Raw genomic sequence first — 24,176 nt, 5'->3', positions numbered from 1 at the left:
TCTGGGGTGGTTTAGCAGGATTCATTTAAAAATGAAAGCAGACAGCCTGAAATGACTGTTAAGGGGAGAAAGTTCCAGACTGCAGTGATTTGGGCCTGGATCCTGCAAGGATTAATGCTTAACTTAATATGCACAAGTACAGTTTACATATAAACTTTACATAGTTAAAAATACACGAGTCTCTGCAGGATTAGAGCTTAATATGACTGCTAAGGAAAGCTGTGTTCCAGAACAAACCGGGAAAACAACGTGGCTTGTATTAAAGGAGTGCCATAATTTACTTTAAGATAAACCACATGGCAAATATTACACTGTTTAAATATTAATGGGCTGTCCATAGAAATTACAGTGAGTATATACCTTTAATACACAATAAAATCTATCTATTAAGTTCATAACTCCTTAAAAGCCCACATGTTTGAATACAGCAAGACTTGTGACTTAGAAAAGTAGTTTTCCTGCAAGGCCAGGGACAATTTTTTAATATTTATATGATAAAAAATGTACCAATGTTTAACATTAGAATGCAATCTCATTATAAGAGAAATATGTTATTGGAGACATCTGGACCCAAAGTCTATGTAGCAATTACTAAAGGATGTTGCTGCCAAGAAATATGTAGACTGCACAATAACTTTCACAGTGAATGCTTTCAACTATTTTTCCAATTTTTATAAAACTTAACTTTTCCCTCTACATGTACAGCAGATATAACACAAATATCACAAATCTCAGCTGAACAACATGCCTCCTTCTCCCCAACAAAACAACCTTGTAAGGGCTATCATTATGATGGTGAAATACTATTAATTCATTCAAACATCCTTTTATGTTCTCTTCTCTTAATGAGAATATTAATTACATACTTACTGAGGTCTCATCCTCCATCTCCAAAATATATGATATTCCTTCATCTGATGGTGTTCCTGAGGGTTTAGTCCACTGTAAGCACAACCAAGTAACTCCAGCTTTAATGAGCGTAGGACTTGCTGGCATGGATGGGGCAGTGCCCGAGGTATGATACAGGACTTCTTCACTAAAACCACTGTTTTAAAACAAACAGTATATAAACCAGTATGCTAAAGTAGTAATAAGAGCAGAATTTCAATTTCAATTTGTCAAACAGGTTCTCAACTGGAAACTGTGTGCTGGCACCAAGCCGATTAATCTATATGCATAAACAGTATCTCAGTGTGTGTGTAACTTACAGACAACACAAATTCTGAATACAGCTTTCATTTTCCTAGGAAAGCTTGGTGCCTTATAAAAGTACATATTTTTTAATAAAACAGGCCATGCAATTGTTCTGCTGCTGTTCAGCAACTGCTGCACAAGAGTAAGTGTCTAGAACACTTGCACATTTATGTACTTTACCACAGCGTTTCTCAACCCATGGGTCATGACCCAAAAGTGGATCAGAAGAATATATGAAAAGGTCCCAAACAAACTTAAAAAATGGATCAACAAACTTTAAAAATGGATTCTTCTTTAAAGTAGAAAAAAGTGGGAAGCCATGGCTTTTCCCTTGTAGGCTGGCAGAGTTCAAGCCTACAAAGGGGTTCTTGGTTCCCCTTCCCCCCTACACACTGTGTGGCTGTGGCCTGAGGGTAGTGGGGTGGGAGTGAGGGGCACTGGGTTGGGACTGGCCATTGATGTACTAGCGGTTTTCACGTTCACTTGACACTCAAACACTACCAGTGGCTTCCTTTGAGCTGCAAAAAAATCACATCAATTCTTTGAAAGTCTGTGCAGTCAGAGGGGGGAGCAACAAGTGGGATTTTGTGAGGGGTGTGTGCTATACCAGCATTTCTCAACCCGTGGCTCTTGACCCAAAAGTGGATCGCAAGAATGTATGAGAAGGTCCTGAACTTTAAAAACGGATTCTCCTTTAAAGGAGAAAAACGTGGGGAACCATGGCTTTTCCCTTGCACACACCAGCAGAGTTCCAGCCTGCAAGGGGCCACGTGCTCCCCCCCACCCCCCATTCCTCACACTGGGGGGCTAGGACCTGGGGGTGAGGGACAGTGGTCGGATGTGAGGGACACTGACCTTTGATGTTTACAAATGGGTCATGGTACAAAAAAGTTTAAGAACCACTGGTTTACCCAATCAATATCATAGCACATACTTCCCATTTATACTGCTTAAAATAGCAGTATAAATTACCTATCTGTAATGAATGCCAAACAGTTTAAGATCATTCAGTGGTATATCTACCACCTTGCAATTCCATTTGGGCATATGGCTGCTATTCCATAACGAGAACATGCTATCATATGTTGTTGCAAAATAAATGTGTGCTGCATATGCATGCTTATGTATACAACTCACCTCATGCCCATGTCATTTTTGGCTGCTAGTCTAAAGGTGTACCCCATTGCAGGTGATAATTTTGTAATCCTATACTGCTTCTGCTGGCCATAGTAACACTGAGAAAACTCTCCATTTCCTTTTCCCTAAAAGAAATAATGATATTAATTGCACTGTTTAGCCTGTTAATTAATCAAGAATGTATATCAATTAAAACATTGTGTATGATCTTGAAGAAAGTTCATTCAATTACACTAAGAAAGCCAAATATGCTTCAAAGAGGTAGCTGTTATACTGAAATTGTTATGAATGCTGAACTGAAAATGCTATCATCTTTCATTCCTCAGCTCCACAGGGCTGGAGGGGGAGACTGTGCGTGCAACCACTGCAGCACACCTATCTCTTTCCTGGCTAAGCTACACGTAAGTGATTTGGAAGATGTTTCCTTGGGAGCAGCTGAGCCAGCCTTGCACAAAAAAGGAGGAGACTTGGGACAAGCCTTCATTCACAAGTCTCTCAGGGGAAGTATCTAATCACAAGAAAGAAAAAATCTCACAGTAATGACTCAAAGTAATTTTAAGAGCCATCTGATGATATGGCAATTTTAGATACAGCAAATAAATTTTGGGAAATATATCTCTGGTTTTACACATCTTCTGAAAAGTGTTTATTACCAACACCAGCCTCAAAGATAAGTCATAATTTTCATCTGAATGTGTGCGCACAACCAGGGGTGGATCCAGGGGGGGCACTGTGGTGTGGTCATCATCCTCCCTGCTTCTACTACGTAAAATGGTGAGCTTTTTTGAAGACACACTAGCAGTTCCACTTCCCTGTGACCCCAGATACTTGGGTTGCCTCCAGAATCTGGGCAGCAGGTACTGAGCTCAGATCATGGGGGGTGGAGGTAGGAGGGAGGGGATAGGGACAGGTAAGCAGGTGTATGAAGGGGGGAGCTGTCCATTGCTGTCCTCAGCCAACTTGGGGATAGGGGTAACCTCAGGGCTACTCCTACCCATGGGTGACTGATGCCTCCTAATATTGGGGGTTGGTACCAATAGCCAATCACCAAACAGGGGTGGGGAGGGGGCACCTCAGCAGCTGATCACTGACCGGGCCCTGGGGGTGGAGGGAGAAAAAAAATTGGGGGACAGCTGAGCATGTACGCATCCCCCACCCCTCCCATGCAAAAGTCTGCAGGGGGAGGGGTGGGGGGAGAGGAAAGGGCCATGTGGGGGGCAGGGGGTGAGGCTGGGGTTGGCAACAGGCAAGGATTGGGCTTAGAGCCAGGGTCCACTGCACCCATGCGGCTGCCCCTTCCACTTGCCAGGGGTCACTGCCCAGCACTGGCACTGGTGTCCACTGCCCCCTAGCCTTGCACTGGCCCTGGCTGCCTCCCCACACTGTGCTGCCATGCGTGTCCCGCTGATGGGTGGGCCTGGCAGGGAGGTACATGGTGCTGTGCCATGCCGCTTTCAAAGGCTGCAGAGAGGCACAGAGCATGCAGAGCCCACCTCGCCTCACAGCTGCAGTCTGCCCTTGCCCTGTGCAAAGACTGGGGGGGAGGCATGTGCCCCCTTTTATTCCCCAGCGCTGCAACTCTGCAGGAGCCACTGGGTTGCACTTGTCCCATGACCCAACCCGATTGGGGCTCCATTCACCATGAATAGGGCCCCGACCGGGCCAGGTTGTGGGGCAATCAGAGCCCAGTGGCTTGTCTAGGGCCATGGCGCATTGGAGCCAAGGGGTTGGATGAACTGGCTTCCCTGCAGTGCGTGCAGCAGCAGGAGCCACCAGGCTCCAGTTGCCCCACGACCTGGCCCCCAGGAAATCTCAGTAGGTTTAGATTAGACATCCGTAAGAACTACTTCACAGTTAGGGCGGCTAGGATCTGGAACCAGCTTCCAAGGGAAGTGGTGCTGGCTCCTACCCTGGGGCTCTTTAAGAGGAGGCTTGATGCCTACCTGGCTGGAATCATTTGAGCCCAGTTTCTTCTCCTGCCCAGGCAGGGGGTCAGACTTGAAGATCTACAAGGTCCCTTCTGACCCTACTTCTATGATTCTATGATTCAGGGGGTGCAGGTGCACCCCCTACATGTCACCAGTGCTCCTACCCCATGTCAGCCAAGTGCTGTGGGGAGTGGCTGCAGGGACAGAAGCAGTAGCAGATGGTTCCTCTCTTGACCCAGAAGCAGGCACAGGAAGGGGGAACCCATGTTGCCACTGCCATCTCTGCCCAAACACTGTACTCTTAAGTTGCCATGCTCTGCACCCTCCAGCTCTCGTGTGCCAGGAGCTGCTCTGGGACTATCCCTGCCCCAGGTCAACCATGGACAGGGGCAGGTGGGTCCCCCCTTTCTGTGCCTGGTCCCTGCTCTGTCCTCCACTGGCTGGGGAGCTCCAACTGCACCTCACCCTTGGACTTTGCAGGTAATCCAAGTATCTGGGGCCATGGGGAAGTGGAAGCTGTCAGCATGTCTTCCAACCTGAACATCATGCAATGCCTGATGTAACCGCTCAAGCTGGTGGCCTCCCAGACTACTGTGAGATCCTGAGAACCAGGGGGGTTGAAGTCACTGCTGCAGTGCCAGTCACATCTGCAGCACCCCCCTTTTCAAAAACCTGTATTTGCCTATGTGCACAATTACATGTAGGGTTTTTGAAAATTGAAGTTAAAAAATATAAATAGTAGTGTAAATTTGCTGATTACCTCATCCCATTCCAAAAGGTAACTGTGGATTTTAGAACCATTGTCACAAGATGCCTGGAACAGGAAAACAAGAAAATTAGATTGCCATAAACAGGGAGACAAGATCACCAGAGGACACTGGCTACTGGCTTGAGCCCTTCCTTCACAGGTCTCTTGCTCCTATCAAACTAAAGTCAGAGATGTTCTCTCATGTGACTGTTTGGTGTTCTGTGCAACACTAATATGTTCATCTCATCTGTTTCCATCTAGTGGACATTCAGTGAAATTTTCTGAGGAAATATAACAGGGTTGGTCAATTTGCAGTCAAGTGTCACACATGTTATGGGCAGACAGACAGTGTGTGGGGCACGTGGCAGATCAGGGAGAGGACAATCAGCACAGTGGCAGATAGGGCAGGAAGAAGAAAGGAGAGCAGCAGATTGGGTAGGGACCATAGAGCAGAAAGCAGAGCAAATTGGCCAGGGGAAAGGGATTGAAGTGGTACACAGGAAAGTGCAGGACTAATTCATGGTAAACCTGCCTAAAAGGTTGGCTTCTCGATGAACTAGACTAGGGTTCTGTCCTATTCACATACTCTCCACATGAACCTGTTCTACTTTGCTTAAATGATTACGCAAACACAAGACAACTTCAAATTTAAAATTATTCTCAATAATTAGATTGTAAACATGGAACATTTATAAATTTGTTATAATTTTCCATGTCTAGAATCAAATTATTGGAGTCATTTTAATTTGTCCCTCCCACTGCTGCAGTGGGACAAGCAGTGGCAGGAGGGCAGGCAGTGGAGGGAGTCAAGTGGCTTAACCCCCCCCCCTTGCTACCTGTCTCCCTTACTGCTTGGCTCCCCCACTGCCTGCTCTCCCTTGGGGCATGCATGCCTTGGCGCCTGCCCCCTACCCACAGTGACTGCACCTTCCCCTGTACCTTGCCCCTGGCACTTGCCCCCTCTTCTCAAGGTGCTACCATCCCTTGGTGCCTGCCTCTTCCTGCTTGCCCTTCACTCCCAGCCCCTCCTGCCTACCTCCACACCACTTACTCTCAATCACTGTTCCTGACCTGGGCATGGACTACGTTGTTGCTCTGGCCACGCAGCAGTGGTTGCAGTGGCAGCAGCTCCAGCCCTGGGTCAGAGCTGGAGCTGAAGGTGGAGCAAGAACTGCTGCTACCACTAATGCATGGCCAGTTGGGGGGTTGGGAACCTGTGCTTTTTACCTGTGTTGAAACCAGAAACATGATGGAGTGGCAGGGGATGGAGTGGGAAGAAGAAACTGGGGGAAGAGGTGACGAGGGAAGCAGAGGCTGTGTGGGGCAGCAACTACAGCTCTGACCCCAGGCCAGAGCCAGAGCCAGGGCAGCCACCTGCCTTCCCATTTATACTTGAATCCAAGATAAGGGGCTTCCCCCCATGTTGAATGGGGGGGGAACCTCACCTTGAATTTGAGTAAATATGGTAAACATACATCAAAGGTGGGGTGGGGGACAGAAGAGTACTAACTGTAGTCCAGCGATTAAGGCAATGGGTCCCAATCCCCTCTGTCCTATGAGTAATGATTACAGATCCAGGTTTTCTGTTTCCCACAGAAAAATGGAGAAAACCATGGATTTTACCCTTTGCTGGAGGCAAATATGGATTTTTCATTTTACCAGAGAAACTTGCAGACTTTGCAGTTTTGCAAACAGCTCTCTGCAGGCTGGCAGAGTTCCAGCCTGCAAGGGGCTGGGGAGAACCAGGGGAGGGTGGGCAGGCAGGGAGCATGGTGTGAATGTATATGCACATGGCCACCAGGCAGCCTGGAGAGCAGCTCTGGCAGGTAAGGAGGGCGGACTGAGGGTCCCATATGGAGGGAATTGGGCAGGACAGGGCCGGGGTTGCTGCCCAGCTGGATAGTATGTGGGGTTGGGGTCTGGGGCCACAATGTGTGCCTGCAGGGCCTCGGCAGGGAGTGGGATGGGGCCACAGGCAGCTCATTCAGGGGGTGGGGGGACTTCCAGGGGAGCTGGGGGAGGACCCATGCCCCCAGATCTGTGCGAAAGATGGGGGCAAGGGTGGGTGTGCGCTGTAGCAGAGGCGGCAGTGTGGGGTTGTTCCCTCACTGCTGCCACTCGCACAGGGGATGCATTGCCAGGGCAGTGTGGGGCTTGTAGCAGCAAGCAGCTTTCCTGTATGGCCCTGTTCTGCCCTGAAGCGCCAGGTCCCACCTACTGGGCTACAGAGGCCCTGGGGGAAGGCAGCAGGGTGAGGAGCTCAAGCCTGCAGTGGATAGCCTGCATCCCCCTCCCCTTGTACAGATCCGGGGGGGGACATGTCCCCCTTGCCCCTCTGGAAGTGTATGCAGTGGCAGGGAGCTGACTCTACCTGTCCAAGCCTGCAGCAGGCAGGCAGCAGTGGGAGGGGAAACTGGGCTCCATTTCACTGCAGCAGCCGCTGCCTCCTGCCAGGGGCGGGGGGCTGTGGACCTGGGTCCCTGGCCCTGTAGCCCTGGCAGCCAAGGTCCCCTCTGGCAGGGCTGGGGGTGGCAGGGGTCTGTGGGTGGGGTTGAGGGGCACGAGCAGGGCTACGGGGCTGTAGGAGGTTGAGTGAGTGGCACCAGTAGGGCCCAGGGGTTGTTGTGGGGGGAGTGAGGGGCCTTTCATTTTAGTCACAGATTTTGGAGTTTTATCAGAGAATTTGCAATTTTTTATCAGAGAAAACCAGGATCACTGGTAATGATGTTAAGCAAGTAACATGCCACAGGCAACATTATGCTTTGTTCTTTCTCTCAACCTAGATGCTAGTAGTAAAGGACTCCGTTTAAATTTTTTATTTCTTGCTACATGCACTGTTGGAAACTCACAGGCAACATGATGCCCACAAACCCTGGTTTAGGTACCACTGGATTTGGACATTTACCTGTGGCCTAGGGAGCAGGGACTTGAACCTCTGTCTCAGTTTTCAGTCTAGTATCTTATATCAACAGGCTCTTTGCTATACTGTGGTAAGGCTACTTCTCTTTTTGAAAAGAAATTCTATCCTGGACCTCAGAAAACTTTCCCATGAAAATTTTGTTGAAAGAGATATATTTCTACAACATGTTTTGGTTTCAATTAAATGTTTTTGTTGGAAAAAGCCAATTAACTGAAAAGTTATTGAGTGGCTCTGTAAATCTCTTTGAAAGTACATATAAAACAAACCTTACCTTCCACTGAAGAGTAAGAGAATTTTTGGTCCGATTTGTTATCCTTGGAGGATTTGGAATATCAGGTTCACAGCTCATTGTGGTAAAACTCTCTGCTTCAGAAGGGTTTCCCTTTATGCAGTTGCTTTCTGCTTGAACTCTAGAGTAGTAAAACAGTTTGATGTTTTGCTTCAGAATCTGAATAATACTTTCTGTAGAACTGTAGAATTATTTAAAGATACAAATAAAAGCAAAAAAACCAATTCTCCCTTTCTCTAAAGTATTGCTGTTAAAAGTAACATCTAAAAATACTCTGACTAATAAAGTAATGCTCATAGGCGGATCCAGGATTCTGAAAAAGGGGGTATATGAGCAGTGTTGCAGGAATGGATGCACCCCCCCCCCCGTGCCCAGCCTCAATTGTTACTAGGTAGACAACAGCATGGAAGCAGTTGGAGACTTTTTAGGAATCAGGTAAGAATCTCTCTCACCCCACAGCTCTTGGCACCCTCTCCTTTTCCCTCTGTGCTCAGCGGCATCTCCCCTCTTCGCCTATTTCCCCCTTACCCTCTCTGTGTGAGGAAAGGCTGAGTGGAGAGCCAGGCTCAGCTGGGGACAGCAGCAGTAGGCAGGTCTCCTCTTCCTATACCCAAAGGCATCAGTAGAGAGGGCAAGGGGCAGAATGGTCAGAGAGGGGAGATGCTCCTGAACACAGAGGGGAAGGGGAGAGGGTGTCGAGAAAGGTGGGCTCTTACCTGCTTTGGGGACTCAGAAAGTCCCTGGCTGTACTCCTGTAGCATGGTCTGAAAGGTGGGTGTGATCACCACTGTACCCACTCTGGATCCGCCCCTGGTCATGCAAGGGGCAAACATAGTACATTGTTTTGGATATGCACTAGTTCCTGTCAGTCACCATTTATTGTCTACATAATTATACATTATGCATTAGTCCCTGTATCTAGATAAAGTAACAAACGCAGTACCTTGGATAACAACATTTCATAAGCACTTGTAAATGATGACTGATGGTGACTATTGCATTAAAAACAAACAACAGCCCAAACCCAAAATTCTCTAATGTACATATACCAAATAAAATGATAATAGCCTTCCTCCCCAAACATACACCAACGTTTCTCAGTTAACTTTTATACTTTGGTTATAAGCAAATTAATTACAGATTCTATACATATGCTTTAACTGTAAATAAAGTAAAAACTATTTTAAAAAGATATGAAGAATTATATTGAGGCTTATGCAATATCTAAAATATCAGATATATAAAATATGTTAAGATACCATCAATTGTTATAATTTCTTCAAAACAAAAATATCAGGTATAGTATTTCAAAAGTTTCTTAGAGAAAACAAATGGTAGAACATAACACTACAACTTTAGCACACAGAGGTCGGAAGGAACTGACTCCTAGAGATAAATAATATAAAACAAGATAATGTAACATTAAGATGAAAGATACAGGACTACCTGCTGGCAGAGGGGCTATCTACATTGAACTTGACCACTGCCTCCCTTTCAGCTGTACCCAAAGTTTTATTATTGCTGTAACTCCTAAAAATCCCATTGATCTGCTACCTATGCAGGTTTTTGTACTGTCTGCCTGATCAGTTTTTGTATTCATCTACAAGGATGCTACTTTTGACTGGATCTAGGGCGGAGGTTCCCAACCTTTTTATGCTGCGGACTTGCAAACTGCAGACTAGCAGTGACCAGCATATGTGGGCAGGCAGCCAACCCTTTTTTATACTGAAAAAACCCTCCTTTGCCTCCCTGTTGGGAGCCCCTGTTGGGAACCCCTGATCTAGGGTCATCAACAAGAACAGAATGCATGTCTTTCAAGCTCACCCCCTGTGAACTGATTAGTTGTTGAAGACTACCATACATTGGGGTCTGGAGAAATTTCTTCTTCTTAACCAGTTTTTCATTGCAAACAGTGGAACCCAGGATGGCTGTGGAATCTCCTTGCTGTTTATCCTCCTACTTCTGCAGATGAAACGGTGCATCGAGTCTCAAAACATTATGAGGGAAAGAGATCTTGCTTTTTTATTGAGATGACTAAGGGTGCTGACAGAAGTGATGTTTTGTTGTGTGACTGGCCCCCTGAAGCTGTCTATGGCCATGCCCTGACAGAAGTGCATGACTGCAGAGCATTTTAAAAGTGCCCAATCGTGCAACAATTGGAATACACGTGAGGGTTCAGATGAAGGTGCTCCAAAATGGAACGCCTTCATTAACTTTTGTAAGTGCATTCCCTAATCCCATCCCTGTGGGACAGTGATCCCGCTGACCCAACAGATGTTTGCTTTTGGGTCCAGGGGGTTGGGGGACTGAGCTCCATTTTGGAGCATCTGTGTGTCTGCAGCCTCTCTTCCCTAGTCCTGTCCCTGCCCCCCTCCCAGTTCTGGTGCTGCCTTCAGGATGGGAGAGGAGGGGAGGGGAGGGGAGGGAGCTAGGGCTGGGGTTTGCCTAGTTTGTGCTGAAAGGTGGGGCAGGTGGTCTGGAGTGGACTGGAGTCTAATCCACCTGCCCCACCCTCCAGCACAGGTTATGTAAGCCCCAGCCCGAGCACCCTCCCCTCTCTTCTTCCCATCCCATCCTGAAGGCAGCACTGAAGCTGGGTTGGGGGGCGGGTTGGGACTAGGGAAGAGAGGCTACAGAAATGCAGCTGCTCCAAACTGGAGCTCAATCTCCCAATCCCCTGGACCTAAAAGCAAACATCTGTTGGGTTGGCAGGATCACTGTAACTCACAGCGCTTCCTGTGAAGCACCATGAGTTACAGCATGAGTTACAACAAGGAGTTCCACATCTGTCAGTGTCCTAAGTTGTTTGGTTTCCTAATTGCCCAGTAAGGTTCTCTCCAAAAAGGAGTACATTTGGTGTTAAATTTTACTGGTTGGCTTTTCAGTTGCATAGTCACATCTTCCATCCTTCCTGAATGGGCCTATAGTTCTCTTTTTCCTGGCAACTTGTATCAGGCGTGCTCACTTCTGACTCATCTATTCCTCACCTTCTGGAATTCTATCCTCAGGTTGCTAGTACAGGGCTCTGATGCCTCACCTACCTGCACTGGTTCTCAGGGATTCATTGGTACTTGCTGGATTGATACTTCATTGGTATTTGCTCAGGAATTCATTAGAACATGTAATTACAAGGAACCATGGGATTGCAGTATCCAAGAATAATCCCACTGGAAGGGTAACAGACCACTGAATGCTGATGGAGTTACATACAAAGACAAACTATGTCTTTGTATGCCTGTCTTGCTGGTCTTCATTAAATCTCCCAGGATAAAACCAAGGGTGACATTTATACTCTCCACTCCCCTCACTATTTGCAGGATGGGCAAGTCTGCTTTTGACCCTGGTTATTTGGAACTGTTGGCAAACCTGTTGTGAATAGCTGTGATTCAAGTTTTTACTTCTGATCATGGTAGAGGCAATAACTAAATATTTTCTTCAATGCATCTGTAACTGTCTCATATTCTTTGAATCTATACTCCCCGAGCCACCATATACTTTCACGAGATGTCATACTCTCTCAGAAAATACCTGTTTTCACCTGGCCTTCCTGAGAGCAACCTTTTCAAGTCAGTCTTTTCATATTCCAGCTGGCTAGGTGCTTTATTAATCACCAGCACACACTGGCAATGTTCTTTGTAAGCTGGCTGACAATACAGTTCTGTTACCTTCATAGACCCACCTTTTGGTAGCTGTATCAATGCAGTTGGCTACTGAACTACACTAAATAGCCTCAGCTGGGACTCCTAAAATGATTTATTGGCACACCAGCAATAACTCACGTTCTAAGATTGTTCTTGACTGATGTTGCCAAAAGACTAGTCTGAGTCTATCCTCATTGCCCTTAACCAGCTAAAAGCATCTGCAACTACATTTTGCTTTCCAATTTGTTAACAATTGTGAATGCATATGTAGAGACAGTTCACGGCTACAGCAGGTTGGGCTTTATATAAAGCCACATGCATGGTACTGTTGTTAGAGTACACTGTAATTTCTATGCCCAGTAAAAATGGAAAACAGGCTGGTTTTTCTTGCCTACTGGGCATGGACTTTATCCTTGACCATAGTCAGATAAAACTATTCTATATGTGGTTTCCTTCTCATACTATCTCCAAAAACCACTTGTTTTTATGGATAACAAGGTTGTCAATCTGTTTAAGTATAGATCTGACAACAAACATTAAGGCATCAAAGATTATCAGCATCAACAGTCCAACCATGCTATTTCATGATCTCATCAAGAGAAGAACAGGATGGCAGATGGCAGACTGAAAATGTTGGTCAATATGGACATGCTGTTATATATACAGATGCAATTAAATATTTTCAAATGTAATCTAAAATATTTCCATGGCATTTAAAAGGTGAAGAAAAATTCTTACCTTGCATGATAATCAGTTGCTGGTCTGAGATCATTGATAGTTACATTATTTTTTTCTCCACTGAAAAGAAGCATAATTTTGTTTTAAAAATTGCTTCTGACTTATAGAATTTAAAGATGGAAAAGGCCCACGAGATTATCTAACCTAACAGTGCAGAATTATTCTCTGAAATATGTTTACTAGAGGCTAGTTGCTAAAGCATGCTAAGTATAGTAGAATAATCTATCTTTTGCTCGCAGGTCTTTAAAATCATCTTCCACTTAATCACAACGAAATATATCATGTGAGTCTTGTCCTGGGGGGACAGTATATGGTATCACTACATTAAAATACTATACATGTACATAAATACTTTATAAATACTGATCATCAGACATACTTAGGTACATAAAACACATTACCTAAAAGTGTAAATTAATGCTGTTACTCATATTCATATTAGTGGTATGCACACTGGCATACATGAAACGTGGAGACTTCCTGGAAACTGGTTCTCAATGAGCACCTTCCTGTAGCACTGAAGAAGTCAGGCTCTATAGGGGCTGTGCAATCCTAACCAGGTCATATTTTCCCCATAAATCCCAGTCATAAAAGAACAGAATTTGGAGGCAGAAGGAAAGGCGGCAGTAGCGTGAATATATAGAGTAATACAGGAAACCCTTGGTATTAGTGGGTTCAGCATTTGCAGTTTCAACCCACATTTTAAATGCACTTTAAACACTTACCAGAGCTCCTTGGGAGCTCTACGCTTGATGCCGCTGGGCTCCTGCTGTTGCTGCTGGAGCTGTCCCTCACCCCCCCAGCTGCCAGGGGCACTGCCTTCATGAATCCAGTGCCCTATACACAGATTTCGCCATTCACAGGGATCACAGAAAAGTATCCCCTGTGAATAGTGAGGGTTGCCTGTACGCTCAAGAGACACAAAATTAATCTGGTAAAACATTTTTAGATATGCTATGATAGTTCATTTATTCTCCCTTGTTTTTAAGGAGAATTAAAGAGTTGTATGGTCTATGATTTTGTTGATGGGAGTCCAGTCTTGCTTACATTGTGCCATTGCCATGATATTGTGTTTTGAAAGTAACTGAGGGAACCTGCCTTATTTAATGTTATATTATACAAGGCTAACAAAAGCTCACTGAGCCTGGGAAAGGGGTGCCCTTATTGTTAGTAGTGGTGTAGCAAAACCTCCAGTTTTTCTTTTTTTTCCTTTTAAAATGCATTCCCTCCGCTTCCCCATTCATTTCTGACTTTTTCTTTCCCTCTCTGTTCCCTACAGTTAAGTATAAGTGAGCTAAGACATAGGATAAGCTTCAGCATTGTATTTTGGTAGCAAGTTATATTTGTTTTGCTTTTTCTCCTTCTTTATATTGTATAATAGTATCATAGTATCATAGTAGCTAGAGTCGGAAGGGACCTAGGTAGATCATCTAGTCCGACCCCCTGCCTTGGCAGGAAAGAGCACCGGGGTCAGATGACCCCGGCAAGGTGCTTATCTAACTTCCTTTTAAAAATCCCCAGGCTAGGAGCCTGCACCACTTCCCCTGGAAGCCGGTTCCAGGCCCTAGCCGCCCTGACTGTGAAGTAGCGCCTCCTAATATCTAATCTAAACTTACCCTCCGCCAGCTTGTGACCGTTATTCCTGGTCACTCCTGGCAGCGCACGGGGGAACAGGGACTCCCCCAATACCCGCTGATCCCCCCTGACCAGTTTGTAGCAGGCCACAAGGTCCCCCCTTAACCTTCTCTTGTGGAGGCTAAACAGGTTCAGGTCTCGTAGCCTCTCCTCATAAGGCCTGCCCTGCTGACCCCTGATCATACGAGTGGCCCTCCTCTGGACTCTTTCCATATCGTCCACGTCCCTCTTGAAGTGTGGCGCCCAGAACTGGACGCAGTACTCCAGCTGCGGCCTGACCAGTGCCGCATAGAGGGGGAGGATCACCTCCCTGGACCTCGAGATGCATCTGTGGATGCATGACAGGGTACGGTTGGCCTTCTTGACTGCCTCCCCACACTGCTGGCCCATGTTCATCGTGGAGTCAATGACGACTCCAAGATCCTTTTCCGTCTCCGTGCTGGCAAGAGGGGAGTTCCCCAACCTGTAAGTGTGGTGCCGGTTCTTCCTCCCCATGTGCAACACCTTGCACTTATCAGTGTTAAACCCCATCCTATTCTCATCCGCCCACCGTTGCAACTGTCAAGGTCAGCTTGTAGCCTATTGCACCCTTCTAGTGCACCCACATCCCCCCACATCTTAGTGTCATCAGCAAACTTGAACAAGGTGCTTTCTACCCCCTCATCCAAGTCACTGATGAAGATGTTGAACAGTGCGGGCCCGAGGACCGAGCCCTGCGGAACCCCACTGCCCACGTCCTTCCAGGTCGAGAAGAACCCATCCACTACCACCCTCTGGGTGCGGCCCTCTAACCAGTTGGCGACCCATTTGACCGTGTGGGCATCGACACCACAGTCTCCCAGCTTTTTGATGAGGACAGGGTGAGAGACAGCGTCGAAAGCCTTCCGGAAGTCCAGAAAGACTACATCCACAGCAACCCCTGCGTCTAATGATTTGGTGACCTGATCGTAAAAGGCCACCAGGTTGGTCTGACAAGACCTGCCACTGATGAACCCATGTTGGTTGCCCCTGAGCATGCATTCCCCCGCAAGGCCCTCCTGGATGTGTGCCAGGATAATTTTTTCAAAGAGCTTACCCGGGATTGAGGTAAGACTAACTGGCCTGTAATTTCCCGGGTCCTCTTTTTTTCCCTTTTTGAAGATAGGGACCACATTGGCCCTCTTCCAGTCCTCCGGCACCTCACCAGAGCACCACGAGTGCTCATAGAGCCGCGCCAGGGGTCCCGCAATGACCTCGGCCAGTTCCTGTAGAACCCTAGGGTGAAGATTGTCCGGACCAGCGGACTTGAACACATCCAGCCTCTCCAGAAGTACCCTAACTAACTCCTCGCTAACCCCTGGCCCAGGTGTGTCTCTCCCGGGGCCCGAGGGGGGCCCAGCAGGGAGGTGGCTGAACTGGTCCCTACTTAGGAAGACAGAGGCAAAGAAATCGTTAAATATGTTAGCTTTGTCATCTGGCGTGACGACTAAGTTGCCCATCGTGTCCTGCAGGGGCCCCACATTACCCGGGACCCTCTTTTTACCCCCTATGTATTTGAAGAAGGACTTCTTATTGTCCCCAATCCGGGAAGCTAGTCCTATCTCCATCTCTGCCTTGGCCCTCCTGACTGCCCCCCTACATCCTTGGGCGACTGTAACATAGTCCTTCTTGGTGATGACCCCATCTCTCCATTGGGTGTATGCCTCCCTTTTAGCAAGGAGATATTCCCGGATGCTCTTAGTGAGCCATGGGGGTTTATGTGCCCTCCTGCTCCCTTTGACCCTTGTTGGGATTACCTCCCTTTGGGCATGGAGGATCGTCTCCTTAAGGAGCAACCACTCCCCTTCGACATCTGATTCCCTTCCCCTCTGGGTCCTCAGCGCTTCCCCAATGATCCTCCTTAGCTTGTTGAAGTCAGCCCTCCTAAAGTCTAGGGCTGTTGCCTTGCTGTAGCCCTTTGCCACCTTACGCTGGATGGTGAATTCCAGCAAGCGATGATCACTGTCTCCCAGGTGGCCCATCACCCGCAGCCCCCTCACCAGGTCATCACCCGTGGCCAGCACCAGGTCCAACAAGGCGTCTCCCCTGGTGGGACTGTGCACCTCCTGGGTTAGATGGAGGTCCTGCACTCTGGCTAAGAACCGACGTGAGCGATCAGACTTGGCTGACTGCTCCTCCCAGCAGATGTCTGGGAAGTTCAGGTCCCCCATGATGACCACATCCTTAGCCCTCACTGCCTCTGTGAGCTGACCTAAGAATTCCTGGTCGAGCTCTTCTCCCTGGTTGGGAGGTCTATAGTAGACTCCCACCGTTAAGTCTCTAATAATAACATAATTATTATGTTTATATTGATTTATACTGTTCTATATTACTGTTTTACTGGGACTATATGATTTAGGCCTACATATGTTAGTTAGCATAAGTCATGTCAAGTTTCCATTTTGTTTGTCAAGTCTCCATCCTGTCCCCATGCCCAGCTGTGTAACCCATGACTCACACCTACCCCTCCTATGTAACTTGGTTCCTGAATGAATGGGGATGAATGAAGGTGCTTGACAGACAATGGCAGTAGGTCTAAAAATAGCTCCCTCTGAATGACTGAACCATCAACACCAATACCTGGACCAACGACCCAGCTCTTGGAACCATCCTCAGCATTCAAGAAACAAAAGATGAGGCAAGCCAACATTGTTCCAAGGCTTCACGTGCTCAGTAAGAACACCTGTGCCCCTCTGGAACAAGACTGACCTTGCCTGGACAGGCCCTCCCCATAGCAGTTCAGAGGAAGTCTGCCCCATAAAAGGGGTAGTGAAGACTGACTCCTTGGGATGCCCTCTCTATCTGAACCAGCACCATGCCACACCACTTATCCACCCAGAGGCCCTGCTGGCGACCCCCTCTGGACAACACCTACTGGACAAAGACCCCTTTCCAGCCTGGATAGGTAGCTATCACCCCTACCCTCTCTTCAACCAAGGACTTGGACTCTGTTTCTCTTCCCTACCTGGACTTCAGCCCTTCCACTGAGAATCTTTCTCCTGCTGCCATTGTGAGTGCTTGTGTGTGTGTGTATATATGTGTGTGAGTGAACTAATAACTTCATGGGGCTGTGTGGCATGCTGTCTGTTTAATAAACCTGTTATTTGGACCTCTGAGTTGGATTTTGCTTTACTATTGTTCAGCCCTGCTCCAATCTCTGCTCCTCGCCCCTCTAACTTCTGTCTCATTTCTCCCGCTCCTGCTTCTGGCTCACTGCCACCTCCAACACCTGTCCTGAGCTCCTCTCTGCCTCCAAATCCCCTGCTTCTTTGCCACTGTCTTATCTCTACTGCCTTTTCCCCTAAGCAACCACGTTTCTGCCTCAGTTTCTTTCTTGGCTGTCTCCTCCTTGCCACCACTTATCTGCCCCACCACAATATATCAGCTGTCTGCCTCAGTTTCCAGCCCCAAGCTCCCAGGTTTCTATCTCTCTCTCTTTCCTGGTTGTCTCCTCCTTGCCACCAGGCTTCTCTTTTTTCTTTTTTCCCTCTCATGCACCAGGGACCTAGAATAACCCTGGGGCCACTTGATCTTAAGTAAACCCAAGCCTCAGTCCCTTGGTCAGCTTTTCTCTAGTCCACCGGTTCCAATCTCAGTTTTGGCAACTTTTACTCCCTAACTTTAACTCTCTCTCTCACCTTAACCTTCCCCCAAGTATCCCAGGTACCGCAAGCACACACATACATATTGTACCATCCAAGTTAGGAACTTCTCTATGTGTAGGTGGGTTGTATGTGTGTGAACTGGTAAGGGTATGTGTGTGTGTGTGTATATATATATATATATATACACACACACACATATATATTATATAATCTTGTGTGCATTATATGCAAATTAGTGATCTGTGTATGTGTACTGAGTGTGCGGATATTGACAATTGATTTCTGTCTAATTTTTAGTGTGTTTGTGCTTGAATTGGTGATAGGTATGCATGTGCCTAGGCTGGTTTAGATGTGTATGTGCCTGAGCTTGTAGTGTGTGTGTGTATGTATGTGTATGCACCTAATTGATTTGTGTGTTTGTATATGTGCAATTGTGTCACACCCTCCTGTCTAACAGCACAATATTGAGATCCTGAGAGTTGGCCTGACTCCACAGTTGGAATTTAAGCAAATAAATAAATAAATAAAACAAAATATGTAGTTCTGGTCTTCAGTGTTTGAGAGCCCTCAGCCTTCCACTGTAGTCAACTGAAGTGTAGTTAGTGAAACTTCAAGGCATTATCCACCTCAAAGTATTAAGCCTTTAACTAATACATTTTTGTTAAAAAGCAAAAAATCAGAGTTCCATCTTACTGATTAAAATAGTTTGTCTCACAAGGGAACCTGCATGGCACTCAGGTTGTAGACAAAAGGCAGGCTTCTAAATGAGGCTTTAATTCACATAATTCAATGCAGTAGTAATTTAATAAAGATAACAAATACCTACGTATACATAGTTTTGTATTTTCCATCTTTTCCGGTGTTTGAAATCAGAACTTCATAAATATACACCTCTGGCATACTATTTTTGTCAGCATCCCCATTGATAGCACTGGATGGAGGGGACCATGTAAGTATTACTGTTCTTGCCTGAATATCTGATACCTGAAAAAACATAACATTTGAGCACGCTGTTAAATAACTGCAAGCATAAACAGGTGCTATAACAGGTGTAGAATCAATAAAAGCTGAAAATAATATAAATATCAGTTCAGAATATCTGTTCAATTACAATAGCTCACTGATTAAGTTACAAATGTGTCCAAATCCCATATTTGGAAAAAATAGAAATGGCATCATCATCTCCATCCTAAAACACAATGCTGACTGCAACCAAGGAACATTTATGTATAAAGCGCCATCTAGTGGCTAAAAAGTGAATGGTGTGATTATATTTGTGATCCTTGAATATTAATTCTGGGAATAATTGTTTTGGAAATTCGTTGCCTCCAGAAATAAGAGAACCCAATGGCTATCTTCACAGCTGGCAATATGGAATTGCCATTTAGGAGCTGAGTAAGAAAACAACCTTCAAGAATTAAGTGGTTGATAGGACGTACAGAGAGCAAACAGAGTTGACAACTAAAATTGAACAGTTCTGTGTAGGCTTCAGCCCAAGAGAGCACCAAAAACTGGTCAGAGACAAGAGGGAAACCTTGCTGGGAACTCCATGCTAAATGAAGTGAGCAGAACATTTTGCAAGAGGCAGAAAGATAGCAATAATAGAAAACCATCCTGCTATCTTCACATGAAGCATAAATAAGTTCCCAACAAAAAGACAGGAAATGCTGCTTTGGTGGTACATCCACACTAGTACCAAAAACACTGCATTAGGCAGCTTTCCACAGATCCCAGAAGTCCTTAGGGAACTGGGAAGGAACCAAGAGAGAGGAATATCCAATCTTAGAAATCCTTCCTGTCCCTCAAACCAAAGAAGAAAAAATGCAGAAGGTAAACAGTTATTTTGCATGGTGGGCAAGGCAAAGGACAGGTTTTGTGGAATACTGGCAAATCCACTCATTGCTGGTGGTGATGTGATTCTGACAGATCCCATCTGAGTAATGAGTATCAGTTTCTCTGGGGAGAGATTAGCTAGAGCGGTCAGGAAAGCTTTAAACCAGCCAAGATGGGGAAGAGTGATAGATAATAAGGTAATCACACATGTAAAGCCGGTCCCAAGGCATCAGTCACACGACAAATCCAAGAAGAAAAGAACATGAGGCATATATTTTTAAACTATCTTTATACTAATGTTAGGAGCCCTGATAATAAACTAGATACACCAGAAAGGATCATATATGAAAGGAAATACAGACTGGTTGATGGCACTAAACACGAGTGCTGGAACACGATGCTTAATGATTACAATTTATTTTTTTGAAGCTAGATAATAAAAGGGAAGCCTTCTACATTGATTACAATATTAAAGTCACAGGCAACTGAATTTCACAGGACTTTGAAAATGTATATGTTAAAGTTCCAACTAGTAAAACTAAAGCTGATGTACTGATAAGAATCTGTTAAAGACCAACAAAAATCACTAAGACAGGACAAATTTTTCTTAAGCTGTATTGTGTAAGAAGAAAAATCTTATCATTTATGATTTCTACTTTAGGGACATTGCCAGTCACCTCAAGCAATCAGTGACAAAGCTTTTTTTTTAAGAAACTCTGAAAATGATAGGTAACTTCTCAACACAGGAAGTTATGTAACTAGCACAGAATAATTCAATATTGAACTTCCCTCTGATAGACAAAGAAGTGTTAATCACTGACCTAAAAAAGAGAGGTTGCCTAGGTACCAGTTAACATGAGCCCATTGAATTTACTTATGCAAGCAGAACAAGGTTCCAAATATTAGCTGGAACTCTAATAGGGTCATTATGCCAAAGCTCAAAGCAGTAGGCATAATGGACTCTGATCATAAATTTAAAGTGGAAAGTATTAATGAAAACTGGGAACTGTTAAAAAATCCATGATTCCAATGAAGTTACTGTGTACAAAAAGCCATCATAATTTAAAGGAGATAAGGAAGTGTCAAAAGAAAAAGAAATAAAACCCAAATATATGGAAAGGATGAAAAAAAGTGAAACTAAGTGGTAATGACTATAAGTTATGAATTTAAAATGTTTAAGTACCTAATAAGGGTAGCTCATGTGTTCAATAAAATATTAATAGATAATAGGTTTAAAGAACAGTAAAAGTAATTTTTAAACACAAGAATAAGAATTATTTATAGCTCAAATACAGGCCCACTGCTAAGTGCAGCTAGTAAAATTATAAATAATGATGTGGACAAGACAATTATATTCAACAGATATTTCTCTTCTGTACTTGGATGAAACAAAATGATGCATCTGTCTTATCTGATAGTATGGATTGCAAAATAAGTTTATTTTCTGTAACAAAGGAGAACGAGAGACAGCAGCTGTTAAAATAGTTTTCATATGAAAAGACATTAATTATTTCCACTTTAGAGTCTTAAAGGATGGAAGTAAGGAACTCCTTAACTCCCCCGTCCCCTCCAATGTTAATTTGTAATATATCTTGGAAAACTAGGGAAGTTCCAAAGAACTCAAGAACTCCCAATGTAATTTCAATATTTTACAAATAAAAGAGACCTGGGGAACTGAACTGGTTAGCTCAATGTCAGTCCCAGATAAAAATAAAGACATGAAACTATTTTAGGACTCTTAACAAGAAATAGAGGTTAAAAATATAATTAGTGCCACTTAGCATGCTTTCATGAAAAGAAGTTCTGTCCAATCTAATTTGCCTTTTTTTCAGCATGACTACAGGTCTTGTTGCTAAAGGCAATGGTGTTACTACAGTATACGTGGATCTCTCCATGATATTTGACTTATGACATTATTTCTTACACAGAATGAATAAAATTTTAGTTTACCAAGAACATCAAAATGTTGCTGTAAATTGGGAGATATCAATGAACGGGGATGCTTACAGTGGGGTCCTCCAGTTCCTAGTCCAATGCTACTCAATATTTTATCAGCAGGGATCTGGGTTTTGTTTTCCATGGAAAAATAGGAACCCCCCCACGGATTTTCTCTTTTAACTGAGAAAAACATGGATTTTTCTTTTTTTAATGGAGAAACACAGATTTTCCTTTCTAGCAAAGAACTCTCTGCAGGCTGGCAGAGTTCCAGTATGCAAGGGGCTGTGGGGAGTAGGAGAAGGGTGGTCAGGCAGGGGCACCATGTGCATGTGTGCAATCATACATGCATATGGCTGCCAGGCAGTCTGGATACTAGCTCCCACAGGTAAGTCTAGTAGGGAGGCAAGGGGGGATTGAGGCTCCCATAGGGAGGGATGGAAGGAGTTGGGCAGGGCTGGGGCTGCTGCGCAGCTGGCATAGTGTGTGGGGCTTGGACCCTAGGACCAGAATGCACAGCCACAGGGCCCTGGCGGAGACTGGGATGGAGCTATGGGTGGCTTGTCCGGGCTGGGGGGCAGCTCCCTGTCATTGTGTGCACTCCCGGGGGCGGGAGGTGGGGGGGACATGTGCCCTTCAATCTGTGCTTGAGGCAAGGGTGGGTGCAGGCTACCTGCTACAAACTCAGGCTCCCCACCCTGCTGCCTTCCCCCTGGGGCCTCTGCAACCCAGCAGGTGTGACCTACTGTGGCAGGGCAGAGTGGGGCAAGGTGGGGAAGGTCCTTGCTGCTGCAAGCTCCGTGCTGCCCTTGTGAACCACCCCCTGGCTGCTCGGCAGCAGCAGGTGTGGTAGTGCAGAGTTGTGCCCCTAGCTGCTGCCGGGTGGGCAGGTGGCACTTTGCTAGGATGACACTGAGCTCCCAGAAGAAGCAATGAACTTCCCTGCCTGGCCCTGCTCTGCCCGGATGCACTGGGTCCCACTCACTGGGCTGTGGAGGCCCTGGGAGTGGGCAGCAGGGCAGGGAACTTGATCCTATAGCAGGTAGTCCGCCCCCAGCACCTCCATGGGCTCTACTCCTGCTGTGCTGCTTGTGGGGCAGGGGGAGCTGGTTTTAACAAGGTTTTAACACTTCTTTGCACAATTTTTGAAGACGAAATTAAAAAACATACCATCAACAAAAATATGACGTGTGGCTGAATGTTTGGTACTATTATAAGTGAAATCTAACATTTGAAAACATTCTGTTCTACTCAAGATCCTGCATTATTCCCATCACTATAGTGCCTAAGTGCCTTTCAAAAGCGCATGACTCGCATCTGTCATCAGCAAGTGATGTGATCTACAACATGCCATGCTCTCTTCCCTCCTCTTCCCCAAAATGAAATCTGTGCATGAATTACTTTTATGTTAAATTTTTAAATATCTTTATGCCATGTTCTGCATCACTATTAATGAAGGTAACTTTAAAGTGCAGATTGTGCTTTGCAATGGAAAGGCTGAAAAGGCTGGTAATAGCCTACGGCCCAAGAGCTGGTTTTGGAGCACCAAGCAATTGGATCGATTTGTGAAGCTTGGACATCTGCAGTGGTTCAACAGCAGCACGATGTCTGCTGCACTTCTGCAGGAGGTTGGTGCATCTAGGGGAGTATCTGGAGGGAACAAAGCAGGAGTGGGGAAAGCAGTGTGACTCACCTTCTGAGCTACCTCTGTGGAAACAGTTCACCACTCCAAAAGTCCCCTATCCAGCCACAGATGGTAGAGTACATTACTTGTGAGAACTCTGCATTAGTGAGGAATGTAGGAGTACTTCTAAACTGTGGATTGACTTTACCAACTGTGGATTTGCATGTTTAGAATACTGTCTTTAAACTCCTCAAATTATTTTCCTCTGGCAACCAGCACCATCTCTGTTTTGGTCAAACTTAATTTCAATCAGCTGCTTTTTATCCAAAAATAATAGGTCTAGCAGGAGATGAAGTTATGGATTTCATAGATTTCATAGACAATAGGGCTGGAAGGGACCTTGCAAGATCGAATCCAGCCCCCTGCCCCAGGGGCAGGAAGTCAGCTGGGGTCATAGGATCCTAGCAAGATAAACACCCAAATTTCTTTTGAAGGCGTTCAAAGTACATGCTCGAACCACCTCCAATGACAGACTATTCCAGACCTTGGGGGCTTTGAAAATAAAAAGATTTTTTCCCCCACTTAATTTACTCTGTGGATATCTGTGCTTTGGGTCCTTATCCCCACTTAATTTACTCTGTGGATATCTGTGCTTTGGGTCCTTATCCCCACTTAATTTACTCTGTGGATATCTGTGCTTTGGGTCCTTATCCCCACTTAATTTACTCTGTGGATATCTGTGCTTTTTCAAAATCTCTCTTTTCCCCCTATATAGAAAATTAAGTCAATTTCCCATTTGCACCAGGAAAGAAAACGCGTTTCCTTAAACAACTAAAAAATGTTTACATGCACAAGTGTGGTACTGGAAACTGTTTTTAATTTTTAAATTGACTACATTTCAAGTCTATTGTGTCTCATTAAAAAATGCAAA

General features: G+C 45.4%; 1 protein-coding gene across 6 annotated transcripts in view; it reads right to left on the bottom strand.

The window, feature by feature from the left end:
* FNDC3A (fibronectin type III domain containing 3A) overlaps positions 1 to 24,176 on the bottom strand; it is a 232,899-nt gene that overhangs the window by 32,790 nt on the left and 175,933 nt on the right. For all 6 annotated transcript variants that reach the window (XM_090025998.1, XM_090026004.1, XM_090026012.1 and 3 more), the window contains 6 exons: positions 18,680 to 18,837; positions 12,596 to 12,655; positions 8,199 to 8,337; positions 5,020 to 5,073; positions 2,332 to 2,456; positions 871 to 1,045 (listed from right to left, as the gene is read on the bottom strand). In XM_090025998.1, coding sequence (XP_089882124.1) covers positions 871 to 1,045; positions 2,332 to 2,456; positions 5,020 to 5,073; positions 8,199 to 8,337; positions 12,596 to 12,655; positions 18,680 to 18,837 — 711 coding nt within the window. The remainder of the gene's footprint in view (positions 1 to 870; positions 1,046 to 2,331; positions 2,457 to 5,019; positions 5,074 to 8,198; positions 8,338 to 12,595; positions 12,656 to 18,679; positions 18,838 to 24,176) is intronic.

Source organism: Crocodylus siamensis, chromosome 1, assembly GCF_052110815.1.
Source record: "Crocodylus siamensis isolate JL-2025a chromosome 1, ASM5211081v1, whole genome shotgun sequence".
Classification (NCBI taxonomy): domain Eukaryota; kingdom Metazoa; phylum Chordata; order Crocodylia; family Crocodylidae; genus Crocodylus; species Crocodylus siamensis.
The sequence above is the reverse complement of the archived record's forward strand: the minus strand, read 5'-3'. Positions and strand labels throughout refer to the sequence as shown.